The 15,845-nt window shown below is 37.0% G+C and overlaps 1 protein-coding gene across 10 annotated transcripts in view; it reads right to left on the bottom strand.

Annotated features, from left to right (window-relative positions):
* The window catches only part of VPS13B (vacuolar protein sorting 13 homolog B), a 422,306-nt gene that overhangs the window by 101,075 nt on the left and 305,386 nt on the right, over positions 1–15,845 (bottom strand). For all 10 annotated transcript variants that reach the window (XM_015617450.2, XM_015617453.2, XM_015617455.2 and 7 more), the window contains 2 exons: positions 15,006–15,708; positions 5,614–5,751 (listed from right to left, as the gene is read on the bottom strand). In XM_015617450.2, coding sequence (XP_015472936.1) covers positions 5,614–5,751; positions 15,006–15,708 — 841 coding nt within the window. The remainder of the gene's footprint in view (positions 1–5,613; positions 5,752–15,005; positions 15,709–15,845) is intronic.

Genomic DNA, 15,845 nt, shown 5'->3' with positions numbered 1-15,845 from the left:
ATACAGCTCAGAAATGTGTCAAGGGCTGGGTGGTGAGGCCAAAAACTATAATGGGGGCATCAGGAGGCACTATCATGAAAGGAAAACCCTGGCTAAGGGAAACATTAACTCTCTCAACAGAGAGTCAAGGAAGATGAAGCACAATACAGTGAGACGAAATAAATTGTTCCAGGTCATGGAGCATGTTTATGGAAAAGAAAAGAATCCATAAATACTAACTCTCTATTTTCTGCTTTGTTGCTGAATAGTACATCTATATTAAGACATGTGGGTGGGGAAAAAAAAAAGAAGAAAGTTTTCAGAAAATGGAGCAAATATTTCAAATTATGTGTTAAAATCATGCCAATATGCTGAGAAAGATTATTAAAAAATATTGTCCAATGTATCCATGTGGCTTCAGTGTGCAGTTTTCATTTTCTCTACTTAAACATATAAGAAACTAAATTTAAAGTAAGTGTTGTAGACACTGGTTTTAGAGAGGTACTTTGATGATTTTACTCATTATTACACTGATATTACAGACAGTATATGTGTCAAATCCAAAGCAATACCTACAGGCTGGTACACCTGTTTGGAATATTTCTCTTTGCCCTCTTAATCAAATAAATATAATTTCATGGCTACAGTGTCAGTGCTTTAAAAACTTGTTTGTAAAAGAGCAAAGGGAAAAAAAAGCCTACTAGAAAGCTCAGAAGTTTTGCAAATGACCCAGAGTTAATTAGAAAAGTCTGCACCCTGGCTAGTTCCCCTTCTCACGTGTCAGCTCTCATTAAATCAAAAAATTCTCCTTTCAAAGTTAACAAACACCATGGTTAACAAAACTGTTAAACTGGGATCAAGTGGGCACATTCCTAGGTTTATATATGATGTCATGCTAAGCAGCCCACAGCTGAACTTGCAAGTAGTATGAATGATTTTTCAATATATTAAGTATCTGATCTAATGCTAATTTTCTCTCTATAGGCTAACTGTGCTGGGAACAGGTGGCCCTGCTTTCAATTACGGAGGGCTAACATGCCAGTGTGAGGCCTGGATTAGTTCACCTTCTCACAGGGAATTTGCCTCGGTTGGGAATGGATTTATTATGGCTTCACACATGGAACGGAGCTCATGTCAGCTGAGGGCAGTGATACATCATATGATTCAAATTAACCTGCTGTGGGGACTGTTCCGCAGGGCTGATATTGTGTATTAAAATGACGACATTTTTAAAACAGCTTGAAAGAAACCAGGATTGCTGAAGTGCAATGGTTCCAATTTGTTCCAACTAATCTATCACCTGCTGGAGATATTATTCTAGTGGGTTTCTGGTAGCTGCTATTTTCCAGGTTTCTCCAAACCACTGACCTTGGTAATGGATACAATTGTTGCCTCTGCAAACAATGGGGAAAACCGGCTGGAGAGAGTGCCAGGGTACAGTTCTGATTATTGTTTTTTATACCTAAGCTTAGATCCTCTGCTGTGCCCCTCATGGTCCCCAAACCATGTGTGGAGAGACTGGCATGAAAGAGAAACCCACCAGGTCCCCAGTTCTCACTTTATCTTTCACTGGGACACAACATTTCTTAGTTTATTTGGATATTGCCTTCTGCAGAAATTATTTATAAAGGTGAATTATCAAGGACCTTCATTACTTCACATCTAACCCACTGCCTTCCCAAGTAGCTACTGTGGAAAGAGGACTTCAGTATAAAGCATCCATAATTTGCATGTATAAGCACTTTAAGGCTATATGTATGAAGCTGGACTTCATAAACTCATTCTTGTATCATTTGCATCCAGAAAGACTACATCAAAGACAGCTTTTATATGTAAGAAAGATGATTAAAAAAATTCCAGAAGGACTAGAAGGTAAAGACGGTAATTTTTCAAAATCTATTAAAACAAGATGGTCACATTTGTTCCTCACACAATGAATTATATCTAATGCTGAAGCAATAAATAGCACTTCTATGTATTAGACTAAAATTAGATGTACAATCCAGTAGCAGACTGAATATAAAAGATAGAGGGTCATGTAAAGTGAAGTAAATGGAATTAAAAAAATTTTAAATAATTAGTTTCTGTAAAAAGAGAAATAATAGTCCTTTAATACATTGTGGGGTTAAAGTTGAGGTCTGTTCCCACAGGCCTGATGATGAATGCTTATTTCTCCTAGGATCCTATTACCTTAAATCTGGAAGAAATATAGTTTTTCTTTAGTTGCCAAAAATGTACAAAATAATCAACGCATGTGGCAAGAAGTGCATTAATGTATCCTGTTATTCTCATTTAATTAGTGGTTTCCAAGTTTAGCTACTTGCTGTAGTTTTTTGATCTCCAAGCTAATATAGACTGACAACCTGGTTTCCTGTGTGGTGAAACCATACGATTTTTCTGTGGAACACCATCTACTTATCTACTTCAGCTGACAAAAGATTTGTCTATTTGTAAAGAGTACTGGTTTTATCTAACACAGCAAACATTGGGAACCACTTGCAGATTTTTTTCTGTTAACTGCTCAATAGTATTTTGCATTATAAAATACAGGCATGTTTGATTCTTATACCTGAAATTTAACCTTAGCACACCAACAATGTTTTTTGAAAGAAAAATGGCATTACAATTAAACCACTGAACTCCAAACACTTCAAATTGACACAGAAAACTGTATCATTGTCCCAACTGCTACATATTTTTGTCTGCATAGGCAGAGCTTTCAGAAATGAGCTGACTTTTCAGAACAGTTGATCATCTGTAACCAACAGGCAGCACCTACCAGTACATTCAATACATTTCAGCAGTTTACTTACCACGGTTATAAACCATATATACATAAATGACTATGAAACACACACTATATCATTAGAAAATAGGTCACTTAGTAACAGCATTCTTTGCCAGATATTCACCAAAAAAGAATAGCCTTCAAGGCTTGCAACATAACTCTAGATCAGCAGTGCCTTTATTTATTCAATTTATTAGCTAAGCTGTCTCCCATCAAACATACTGTTTGGTGACCTTGCAAGAGCTCTTGGGAGTTTTGCTGAGGTTCTTGTCCTCAAAGAACAACTGCCAGCTGAGCTAGGATCTGGTGGTGTAACACTTTCTCCAGGCCTGCTGACGGCCAAGCTACCTCACCCTGCAAGAAGCTGTGGTTAGGGGACTGCTTGTCCCGCAGGGGAGTTAGTAACTCATTTTCCAGTAGCCTGCTGAGGAGCTGTCAGGCTCTTGTAACTCTTTGCATGTGCTGTTCTGACGCAATCACAAGCAGAATGAGCCTTCCATTACTCATCCAATGAACCTTCCATCCCCCAAGGAAGGCTTCTTGGTAAAGGTTAGTTTATTTGAAGAGGATTTCATAGTGGTAACAGCTGAGGTTAGAGAAATCTACAAGGGACGGTGGAGCTGTTTTGTTATACTACACTGGCAAACACTTCATTAAAGTTCAGAGAAATTACCATTGAGTCATGTGTAATGATACTTCCAATTAGCAGCAGAAAGATGAAAAAAATAAAAAAATTATTTGTCTAAGAATAGATCCTGGAAGAAATCGCTTAAGTTTTAAATATTTTGCAAGAATAAATAGATTGAAGATTAAGATGCATTAATTTATGGTTTTCCAGTTCCCTATTCAGCAAAACACTAGGGAGGGGAGAGATACAACACTAATGCAAGTTACAATTGAACTGGTGAGATTGGGGTAGACACACTATTTGTGAATATGCACCTTGCAAGCTGGTGCCAACTTCCATGTTTGCTAGTTTTGCTAGGAATCTGTCCTGCTGACAGGACAGCATCAGAGAAACATTCTCAGGTGTATAATAAATTAAAAATAAAGGCTGTGCCAGGAAACTACAGTGAGAACCTTGAGAAAAGTGGAATACACAAATACCTTGAGAAAGGTGGAATACACAAATGAAGAGTCTGGAAATACGGAAATCTGACAAATGTGGGGAGAAAGGACATAAGAACTGGAGACAAAAAGATAAAACCATTCTGGCAGCAGTGACCCCTGACAGCAGGTATCTTAACCCCTCTTGTGCTGTCCCTGATTAGAATGAAAAGCCATCATTACTATCAATTCTCAATTCTTAAATGGCAGCAGAACATGCAGTAGGCCTGAAGATGCAAAGGCCTATTAAGGTACCCGAATATGGATCCATGTAACAAAAGCTCTGCATTGTCAAGTGGTTTTAGAAGTCTTCCCCAAAATGATGTCTTTAGATAGCATGGAAAACGAGAGAAAAGGGGCAATGATGAGGTTGTTCACACACTTTACTGTTTCCCTGAAACTTCTGCCTGTGCACAAAAAAAAAAAATTTCAAGCTACTTAACCACAGTATTTATAATCAGGGGTCAAATATATGTGTCTCATTCACCAGTTACTCAGTTTGATGTCTTGGGCTCTGATATTCAGAACTGATCACTGCTTTACCAAAAGACAATATGAGCTGTGTTTCCAACACCGAATTCTATATTTTCAAGTACTTTGGAAAACTAAATTGTGTGCTTTAAATTGATAACCTTAATAAAATGAGAAAACATTAAATGTCTCTGTGCCTCAGCTGTCTTCTGTGAAATGGCAAGGGCATCATCCATGTGAGGGTTGTGCAGGTAAATTAGTATTTCTGTAGTGCTCAGATGTTACAGCTGTAAGGCATGCAAAGGTAATTCTGCTGCAAATCCAGGATTAGATACTGTGCTGTAAAACTGTATGCACAGGTAACTGAATGAACAGGAAAATCCAGTACTGAAGAGCATCTCACTGAATGACTGATAACAGCTCACTCTGCTGTGTGAAGTAAGGATATTCAGGATAAAAAATAAGTCAAATAATTAAAAAAACTATAACAAATATGCATATGAGAAAATAGTTGCTAGGTATTTTCTAAGTTTCACTATAACCTCAATTATTCTACATTGTAATGTAGCTATAAATACATCACAAAATAGAGAATGCAATTTGCAGAAATTTCTGATGCTCTAGGAGAGGAACTTCAAGTCACATTATGTTACATAAATACTAACAAACCTCTACACTACACCACTTACATTAATTAAAGAAACACAGTATCACTAATTTTTAAATTTTATAGTGTCAGCACTTTGGGTGATTGGAATTTCCAGTGCCAGGTATCCAGATTTCAAAGAACCGAAGAGAAGATGGCTTAGAAAAGTCTTCAGAAACACTATAAAAGTCATATTTTCTAAACACAACTGCAATAACATTTAGGTTTTCTAGAACTAGAGGCAGGTAGGCTTCATTCTGCTGGAAATTTGACAAATTTATCCCTTCTAAACATACTGTGGGAAGAAAATTAATAATTAGACCTTAAACCAATGACTGGTCCAGGACTGCCCATTCCCCAGTTTTCACTTTCATTCAGGATAATTGCTGGAGGAAAATTTCACATTCATGAACAAGGAATACAATACATTTCTGATTATCTGATATCACTGAGTCACAGAATAATTAGGGTTGAAAGGGACCTTAATCTCCTTCAAACTCCCCTGCCATGGGAAGAGACACCTTCCACTAGATCAGGTTGCTCAGGGCTCCATCCTGTGTCTATGTGTGAATATTTAAAAACAGATTACTTTAGGAAAGAAAGATTAAACTGCAGCACTTACCTGGTCCATTAAGGAAGTCTTTAATTTGCACAGTGATAAGAGGAGGTGGAATCCCACTTTTAGCATCTACCTCTCCTGCTACTGTCTGCAACCAAATCTTGCAATAATCCAGAGCTTCTGGTAATGTCTTCCCAGGATCTACAGATGATAATCATCACAGTCATTAATTGTATTCCAGGAATATGATATATTACAAAATGCTACATACAAAATTGACTGGACAAAATTAAAAAGTTTTAAATGTAATAATGGTAAATATTATACCTAATATAACTGGTTTACATAGCATTTGCACCTATAGACAGATGCATGTGTAGAATAATGCATGCACTCAAGGGCAAGAGGACAAAGCTCTAATTACAAAAAATATAGAAAACACACAAAAATACCATGTAAAATATGAGTAAAATACATCAATAAAACAAGATGACAGGAAATAGCACATAATTTCAGCTTTAATTAATGATTATGTAATGACACTTAAGGATTCCTTACAAGAAAGTTTGTGCTCAAAACCTGCTACTAGATTTTACTGTCATTGTTTGGTAGAGAAAATAACAATGGAAAGGTAAATTACAAAGGCAAAAACTCAGAATGGTATGAGAGCTCAGGAACAGAGCATGACAACAGTGCAGTTGTATCATTCCCTTTAGTGCTTCATTCAATAGCTAATCAGTAGCTATTCTTGGGTACCACCTTGAATGGTGTTCCTTTGATCAGTCTGTAATACAATGGAAGTACATTAAATCCATCCAAGGGCTGTTCTTGTCTTCATTTTCCACGTATCCCACATAGCAAAAACAGTTGCGTAAAAAAGGCTTTTTAATCTTTAGGGACTCATGACCTTCATTATAAACATTCTCAATTCTGGCATTATGGTCTTAAATTAAAAAATAATCACTCATTGTTTATTATTGAGTCTCCTATGTTGATCATTGAATGTCTGTCTCATCCTCAACTTAAGGAGATTTTCTTGAAGCTATTCTCTCCTTTTCAGTCAATTAAAAACTTCTATAATTGCTTTGAGTTTTACTGAATTAATTCCTTTCAGGAACAGGATTTACATACTCACTGTTATAGTGAACATATGGTATTGTGGTATCACAGTCATATGTGGACTGGGTATATAAAGTCAGCTTTGGAATTTGTGTTTCTTGACCTTATCATGTGATTCATATAAAACTTGGCACATATGAACCCTTATGTGATTTCAAAGAACCTACTGAAACCAATTGATCATGACTTTAGATCTATATGGAAAAGATCAAAAGTTAGCACATTCTTTTGTTTTTATTTGATCAATTTTCAGGCAATGACTTTACAGCAGTATTTGTACTGTATGGCATATACATTACAGCCTTTTCTTCCCTCTATTCCTGCTGCACATTTATAAAGTCAGCTCTCAACAGTTATTTAAGAGCTGTCACTGCATACAACAGATATGTATATTTTCCATGAGAATTCCTACGTTTTTATGATTCTTAACTCTTTTCTTTTAATTACAATAACCAGAGTGTTGTGACATATTCCCCTTTCTATAGGGTAAATCTGTTTTAGGGAATATCTTGTGCCCAGCATTTTTCTAGTATACTGAAACAACTACTACTACTACTACTACTACTACTACTACTACTACTACTACTACTACTACTGCTGCTGCTGCTGCTTCTGCTACTGCTGCTACTGCTGCTACTACTGCTACTACTGCTACTACTGCTACTACTGCTACTACTATTACTCATCATCATCATCCTTTTTAGCACCAAGGTACACATTTTTTCCAAAACACAGATTGGTAGCTGTTTTGAACAAGGGTGTTATCTCTGACTTGGATCTATAAAATAATACCTTATTTTGTGCTGGTAGATCATTGTAAGCAGCTAACATTCTAATGTTTTTCAGTACATATAGTGTAAAGCATTGTAAAAATGACTGAATATTGCTCAATGAACATCAGTGAATTTATTAAATTCATGCCTAAATTACTGTTCCTCTGTAAGTATTAATATAAACATTTAGGTGTACCAGTATGGCACAAAACATTGCAATATGCCAAAATTTTGTCTCATTTCTGGAAGATATCACATACTGTATATAGCAACCTATATCTTGCACCAGCTTTTCAGAAAATCCACTACATTTAGCTGAATGCTTGTTTTGTAAAATACAATTACAAGCAGTCTTATTATCCTAAGATGTGCTTATGTTATTAAATACCTAATAATTATTTCAAAGTTGTAGCTCTTTCAAGCTGAAAGTATCTCTGATGAAAAGAGCTTACATAGCAGAAAATCCCTGCATGACATATTTCATTAACTACACAAACTGCCCTCAGGCCACTGAGAACTTCAGCACTTAAGCACAGAACCACAAAATAAAGCAACCATGGGACTTTCGGGAGGTTGTTTTGCTCTGTCATGTCTTCATCACATGGGGCATTGCAGGACTGGGATATGTAAATAATAAGGTCTCCAAAATTTACATATTAGGAACACAGCATGAAGAAACCTCAATGCACAAAATTAGTGCAAGTCCAACAAAATATATTACTTTTAACCCAGCACTGGTTTTACTGAGTTCAAGTGTTCTTTAAGTTCAAGTGACATGGAGGTAATTTTGGAAGCAGGAGTATTGCATTGACAATTTTGCATCAGAGGTGATAATATCAAAGCACATGCAAAGAGCCAGCCTGAGTACTTGCAAGCCTGTGGCATAGAGTTAATTTGGAACCTGGGTAACAGTCTTGGCTGTCCAGCCAAAAATGCCAGGTTTTTTTTATGTAATGATAAAAAAGCTAAAATCCAGAGGTTTTGAAATTGACTATGCTTGTGTATATCAAAAACTTGGAGGGAGCTGCAAATAGAATGTATGAGGGTAAGACAAATATATATCTCAATGGTCAAACAACCTAAAGATGTGTCCCTATTAAAATATCTTCTAAGGTAGAAAACAGCACATGCATTTTCATAGGATAATGAATCAGGAAAGGAATAAATTAATTATCAGTCAACCAATCCTTATGCCAAAAGTACAGGAAACAGAAAAGCAATTGAATGAAAAAAAAGAACTTTAGACTGAAAAGTGAGGAATTCATGATGAAAAGAGCTATTAGAAAAAGGACTCTTGTCTCTCAAGGAAATGATGGAGGCATTCAGAATGTTTAAAAATACACTTGACAGAACACTATAAAATATACAATTGGGAACAATTATGCATCAGCAGGGAACTGGTTCTGAATAATGTATTATAATAGGTCATTTCCATTTCCATTTTCTATGATTCTCCCAAAAATCAACACTTAAATTCACAGTTATTTGTGTAAAGAAAATGCTGGAGAAAACCCAGGGGATGCATATATAAGTAAGAGGAGAGGCTAGAATTACTCCACAGCAAGCCAAGAGAGAGAAAAGAAAGGATTGAGAGGCAAGGAACAGTGAAGATGGCCAGAAATTTTATCCTCTACACAATGTGAAAAATTTGTCTGTGGTAGCAAAAGGAAAATCGTGAGACAACTATCACAGATTGAAAAGACTTTAAATTTCAAGTCTGTAATTTAAAATCTGTCAGCCTCAGAAGGGAAAGCCTTCAACAGATCCACATTTACCTTCTTCCCTCCCCTCTAAAATAAAAATTTTAATTAAAAAAATTAAATCTGGCTATTTTTTAATTCACCCAAACATCCAAAGCCACTTTTAGCCTTGCTGAGATCCAGACCTCAGCTCCAAGCTTCACTTTATAAAATATCTTCCTAAACTTGGTTTGAATTTGCAAGCTTTTGATTTCACTGCTATCCCCTTGGTCTTCTGTTAACAGCAGACAGCATATTCCACACTTCTGAGAAGAACAGGGAGTAAGGGGAAAATAAATGAGGAAGGCAGGGGCAATTTTGTATCTTGAAGATTTTAATTCTCCAAAATGTGTCTTTGTTCCTATTTGTAGCTGACAGCCAGGCCAGCTAAGGGGGCATAGCCTGTGGGAGGCTTTAAGGGGGGAGCTCAGGGACGCAGAGCCCGTCAGCCCCAGGCAGGGGACAGGGCTACCGAGCGCGTGTGCGGGACGGCAGCTTGGCCTGCTCCGCTGGAACGCTACCCAGCCCAAACCAGCACTGCAATCTGCTTTTATTTCAATGGATGAATCATATTTTGGTCTGAAGTCAATTTTGAAAGCCAGTATGATGCTGCAATCATCTCCGCATTTGAAATTCTGAAGTGGAATGTTTGGTCTTGTGTTCTTTAAAGTCCAGTGGAAACCGTTTTGAAAACAAGTAGAAAAACATTTCTGCTAGCGTACTCACAAGTGCTGTGTCAGGAAGCTCAAAAATGAGCACTAAAGTAACCTGAGGAATGCACATTCCCAGGCCAATTTGGCTTTATGGGTGGGGGCTGCACTGCTCCCCCCTCATCCATGACTGCAGATGTATTGGACAATAAATATACCCAGAGGGGAACAGGTGACACTCCAGCAGAACTCCCTCAATGCTATGTGAGGAAACAGCTTTAAATTTAACCTCTCTCTGCCATGGAGGAAGCACAGGCTGAGAGAGGCAGTGAATCAGGCTTCCCGCCAGAGCCAGTCTGTGCTGCTTTTCATGCAAAAACCTGGAAAAGGCTTTCCATTAGATCAGAGGTTACATGTGGTCTTAGCTACTGCATCTGCTCTTCATGGACCCCCTGCCATCAAAGGCGTGGGTGTCAAATAAAATAAAATAAAATAAAAATCAAGAATAATTCTGGACGGCCTCACAATGACTGTTTCTTTGCAAATGAGTCGTTGGCGGAAGTTGAAGAGATTCCATGCATAACAGATATTTACTGAGAAATTTCTCTCCCTTGAAACAACCAAGCACCACAACCTCCTCTTTGAAAGTAAACAAACAAACAAATAGAAAAAAGATTTTTCAAGAATGCCCAGAGCACAGTGGTCAGGAAATGAGGCAATTTTGTATCTGGATTACATTACCTGAAACAAAGCAAATAAAGATTTAAAAAAAATATTTATAAAAGCAGCTTATGAGATTACATTAGAAACAATTGCACCCACTTTTATTTAAGTAAAAATGGCCAAAACTCTGTTAGTAAAAACTAACAGTTAGCAGATGCCTTTTTGTTAAATATAGGATGAGCATTTAATACAAAAGGGTCATTTTACAGTATCTTTCAGTCTATTTATACAGAATCTCACAAGTAAACACAAGGACCAACTAGTCTTTTTAGTGCCACTTATTAAGGAGTTAAAATTTATTCCATTAATTTATTTACTTTGATTTCAAATTCCTGTACCTCGCACTAGCAATAATTATAATCAAGCTGCGCAACTACAAAACACAAATGAAGAAGTTTAGCACAAGCATAAGAAAACTGAGCTTACATTTCAACAACCTAGTAAGTCTCCTGCTTCTACAAACTGACTTGCCAGTGGATTTGGTTGTAGAGGAGATTGAGGAAGCAAGCACAACCATTGGGTCTTTAGCTGCCAGGCAGGCAAATGCTCCCACGTACAGAGACTGGTCTGACGGAAATGTGCTGCTACTGACTGATAATTAATAAACTAAGATTACAGAACTTTTAAATAGCCTATTTCCTCCTATATAATTCTTAAGTTCTTATTTCTTTCGTTTCAGAAATTAAGCTAAAAATGAATAACACAGCTAGTGTCAGAGAAGCCAAGTTCTTTGGATGAAATTTGGTGTTTCAGCCACTGTACAATACTGTCTCACAAAGGGAGTGATAGTTTAATGTGCAAGATTGTGAATTTTATGCTCTATTCAAAACTAATAGCAAAGCCCTTGTCCCAAATAAAATACATATGGCTTCATAACAGTAAAAATCTTCATTTCTACACAATGTTCAAAGCAGTAAACCATCATGAAGCAGTAACCCTTAATTCTGTCACCAGCCCGGGACTAACTATTATTCTCTTTAAAATTCATGTTGGTACAATTTAAAGGATAATTTCCCTGTTTTATACAAAGGTTCATAAAATAGACTGTCATCAAATTACCTATTAGAAGCATTTCTAAAGTCTAGAAAATCTTTGTTGACTTACAGCTAAACAACATATTTTTTAGAAGTACACTACTGGGAGGTGAGGGATGAAAAGCACAACTAGATCCAGACTATCACCAGGTTTTCTTTACTCTAAAGATTTTTGAGAAATTTATATCAACCAAAAAATAAGACCTTCCTAATTTTTCACACAATTCTGTGTTTGCTTCTGCTCTGCAGAAATTTGAGGGTTGTTTCAGAACTGTAGGTTTTTTTTCTTTTATAAAAGCTGTAAGAAATAGCACAGTATTTCACAAGACCCAAATCTATAATTGTTGAACGAACAGTATTCAAGTCTTCAAAATTTCACACCAAAATTGATAGAAACAATTTTTCCAAATGTTTTAAAATATTCCTAAAATACTCTTATGCAGTGTACATGCTGTAGAATGCACAGAATGATTTTAAATGGGGGAGATTTTATTAGCATATTTTTAATGTAATGTAAATATTTCATATACAGCTTAACTACAAAATTTAACCATATTAGTTTAAGAAATGAGGAAACACCCCCATAGGATTACCAACAAAACTTTATAACAATGTAATTTTACTTTTGCACAGACAAGTCTCAATTTTTAGGCTGTGATCAAAATTTGCAATGTTATAGGCCTGAATTTTTTTGCTGCTGCTGTGCTGTTGCCAGTCTTCATCACAGTATTTTCATTAGGTTTGTGATTTGGTTATTAGTCTTTTCTTTTTTTTCCCAAGGGGATACTCCCTCAGTTCTTATAATCCAGTTAAAATATATCTTTTAAATTTAGATTATGTTCTCTTCCCCATTCTGTGTTAGATATAGAGTTAGTTGCATGTGTATGTATACACAGAAGAGCAGTCCTCTAGAGAGGCTACCTGGAAATATGGTTTAGCAACATTCACTGGAATTTAAACTTCATTTATGTCTTTTTCCCACTCTCCGGTCCTTGATACACAGAGAAATAAAGGAATATAGTGCATGTGTATGTACTCTCAGAAGGAAACTAACTTGGGTCTTTTAAATAAACTTTGTATTGTTCTTCATATTGATGATACATCTCTTTCAGACAAAACTGTCAGCAAATAGTCACAATACCAAGAAAAGTTGGTGTTGGTTGATTGATGAAATCAACCACAGCAGCACAAAAAATGCCACAAAGAGCTTCTTGTTCTGTATTATATGATATGCAATATATAGAGTGTGTGTAATAGGTACACACATACACACACACACACATATATGAAACACATATAGTTCATGGCTATTTTCCATCTAATACATGTTAGAAATGAAAAAAATAGAAATTTCCAAACTAACATGTTACTATAGTGGTATGACAACATTAATCCCAAATGATGCTATTAGCAGCACAGCAGGTGTTCCTGAACAAGAGGCAATAAAAACTTTATACTAGCTCTTTTGCTGAATGAATTAGTGTGTAACTTGAAGTGTGTCCTAATTTTATTGACACATGTAGGATGGTATTTTTAGGTACTAGCACTTTGGCATCCACCTCCCAAACTCTTTTGAAAAGAGCGCCACTGCTTTGGCAGCAAGCACAGGATTCTGTGTGATACACGAGGAAGGTACTGATCTACTGCCCACAAAGGCTGCAGGATGAGACCAGGACTTCTACCCTCATATAATGTCTGAGTCCTACCTGGAGGTAGTACTCTTTTACATTTGCCCAACATGGAGACAAAAAGAAAAGGGTAAGAGCTGTGTCTGGCTAATCTTTGGTCTTCCAGTTGAGCAACCTATGGTGATTGAGGAGCTCTCGGGCTGTATGTTCCTACCACATTATTTAGACTTCTCGCCATGCCTCTGTGCCCTCTGATGCACTTCCAATTTGTAAGAAGACTTTATTACAGCTTGTGTTTTGTAGATTTGCTGTCACAAACATGAAGATGGTGAAATACTTCAGGAATCATTTGTAGAAGTAGAATGGGCAGAACCTTGCCCAGTTCATTGGTGGTGGCAGCTTGTACTAAGGACACGCTCGAATGCCTCAGACATGAGAAATGAAGAAGTCCTGCTGCATCTTTCCAAAGCAGTAACTTACTGAAGATGTGATCTCAGACCTTCTCCAAGCTTTCTTCAAGCTTTGCTTTGTGAATTCTCTTCACATTAATTGCTGCAATGACCACATTTTATGTAGTGTTTAAAAAATACACACGAGAATCTGGAGTAAATCAAATTCATGACACAGATGTGTTTTGTTCAAGGCAGAACAGAACAAGAACAGCAAAGGAAGATGAAAACAGAAGAAGGATTAATAAAATGTAGCAGAGAACAAATCTCCATGTTTTAAGTATCTTCTCTTCCACTGCCTAATCTTTCTCACTGTTTAATCCCTCTTAAAAGTTCCACTACAATTCAGATTTCTAAGAACAGTTTTAATTGCATTTTTTGTCTTTTTCATAAGCACATTATTTTAGTGCTACTTTTCAAAAGATACAATCTCATTCAGCAAAGATTTAGTGAAGTTGCACAGAAAAGTATACTACTTTTCACAACTGCTGTGCAGGAAATAGTGGCAAGGGAAAACCAGCAATACCTACAGCTCTCATTCAAAAAACAATCTGATGTCCCGTATCATTCTGGCTGTATGTTCACCTGGAGCCCTGCATAGTCATTTACACTTTTTGGGGTAACACTCCATAAAGATTCATCTCATGAAATCATTATACCCTGTACTAACTGCTAGACAAATGAATTGCAATCATTTGATTTCTGTCTTCAGCAGTACAGATAAGGCAGAAAGAGAGTATTTTCTGCTGAACAGCTATAAACTTTGCATATGGAATTTAAAAAAAAAAGCATTTTTAAGAGATAGAATTTGCTGCAAAACCCTATTGCTCAATTGAATAAAAACTAAAAATACATGACATCACTTGATGCTGTTTGAAAGATCAAATTATTTTTTTACAGCTTATGTCCAAAACACCAGGTGCTTCTACAGTGTTTATCTTTACATTTTACTGGTAGGCTAGTATATGAAAATATTGTGACATTCAGTCATAAAAGATGCTCTTTATGAAATTACCTTGGCTTACAATTTTTACTTCCTTAGAAAACTTTGAGGTTACAGCAATGCAACAATCCCTGTCACAATTTGGTAATGAGAAAGCAATACTAAGAAACAGGAAGAACTGGTTGCTAAAAGGTTAGATCTTAATTAATTTCAAACATTTTACACACTTAACTTGATTCAGCTGTGAGGTATAATCCTAAAAATATGTATATTTAGTGACTGATATTTAAAGATGTCCTGAAGTTCTCTCAGGAGAACTTTCCACCACCCTCTGTAACTCTGAGCTGTGCAATCATTTTCACAGTTATAACCAGGACTGGATGTTAAATGCTCTTACCTGTACACTTGTAGTCTGAGGCAACTCCTTTAAGGCCAGCATCGAACACTGATATTTCTACCTTTTGCTTTCTGTGGTGGCAGCTGAGCAGCACAGAGGGCTGTGACACAACCAGATAGAGAAACGGCTGTAGCTCGATGTCCCCAGTTCCCCTGCGCCCAGGCTGCCGTACAATAGTTATGCCCAGGGCTTGTCGAGCAGATGATCTTGTGGAAGCGTGCAGACTTTCCAGGGACAAAAGACCTGTTTTTCTCCCAGCAGACAGGGGAGGGTTGCTGTTCAAAAGATCGTCTGCTGTGACAGAAGAGATGCATGGCTGACTGGGCTTCTTGATATCATGGCTGCTGCCTGAGACTGTTTCTGGAAGGTTCAAGGAGCTTTTACTTATCTTCTCACCATCTTTCTGATCTTGCACTGATTTTGCCTTAGGTGAGGCAGTGCACGAGTACGTCATCAATGAGATTCGACTTGATGTAACAAAAATGTCAAAGGGGATGAAGTTGAGATTCTTCACGATGGAAGACTGGCGGGAAGGACGGGCAATGCGGTGCTGGCTGGTGCCACTGTGCTGCTCGATCTGAATGATTCTGATCTTAACGCTGTCGCTGCCAATTCCACTGTCCTGTGCCCCGCTATAACGGGAAGAAGTCTCAACTGTTCCTCCATCAGCCACATCCATCTTCTTCTGTTCTTGCTTGGAAACCTGCAAAGGAAAATGTTATATTAACTTCTGATATCCATACCCCAACTATTTCCATTTCAGTCACAGCAAAAAATCACTACATAAACATGATGTCAAAAAAGAGAATTCTAAAAAAAATATGCCAAGTTAACTTTAAC

The sequence above is a fragment of the Parus major genome, chromosome 2 (assembly GCF_001522545.3).
Source record: "Parus major isolate Abel chromosome 2, Parus_major1.1, whole genome shotgun sequence".
In the NCBI taxonomy this organism is placed as follows: domain Eukaryota; kingdom Metazoa; phylum Chordata; class Aves; order Passeriformes; family Paridae; genus Parus; species Parus major.
The sequence above is the reverse complement of the archived record's forward strand: the minus strand, read 5'-3'. Positions and strand labels throughout refer to the sequence as shown.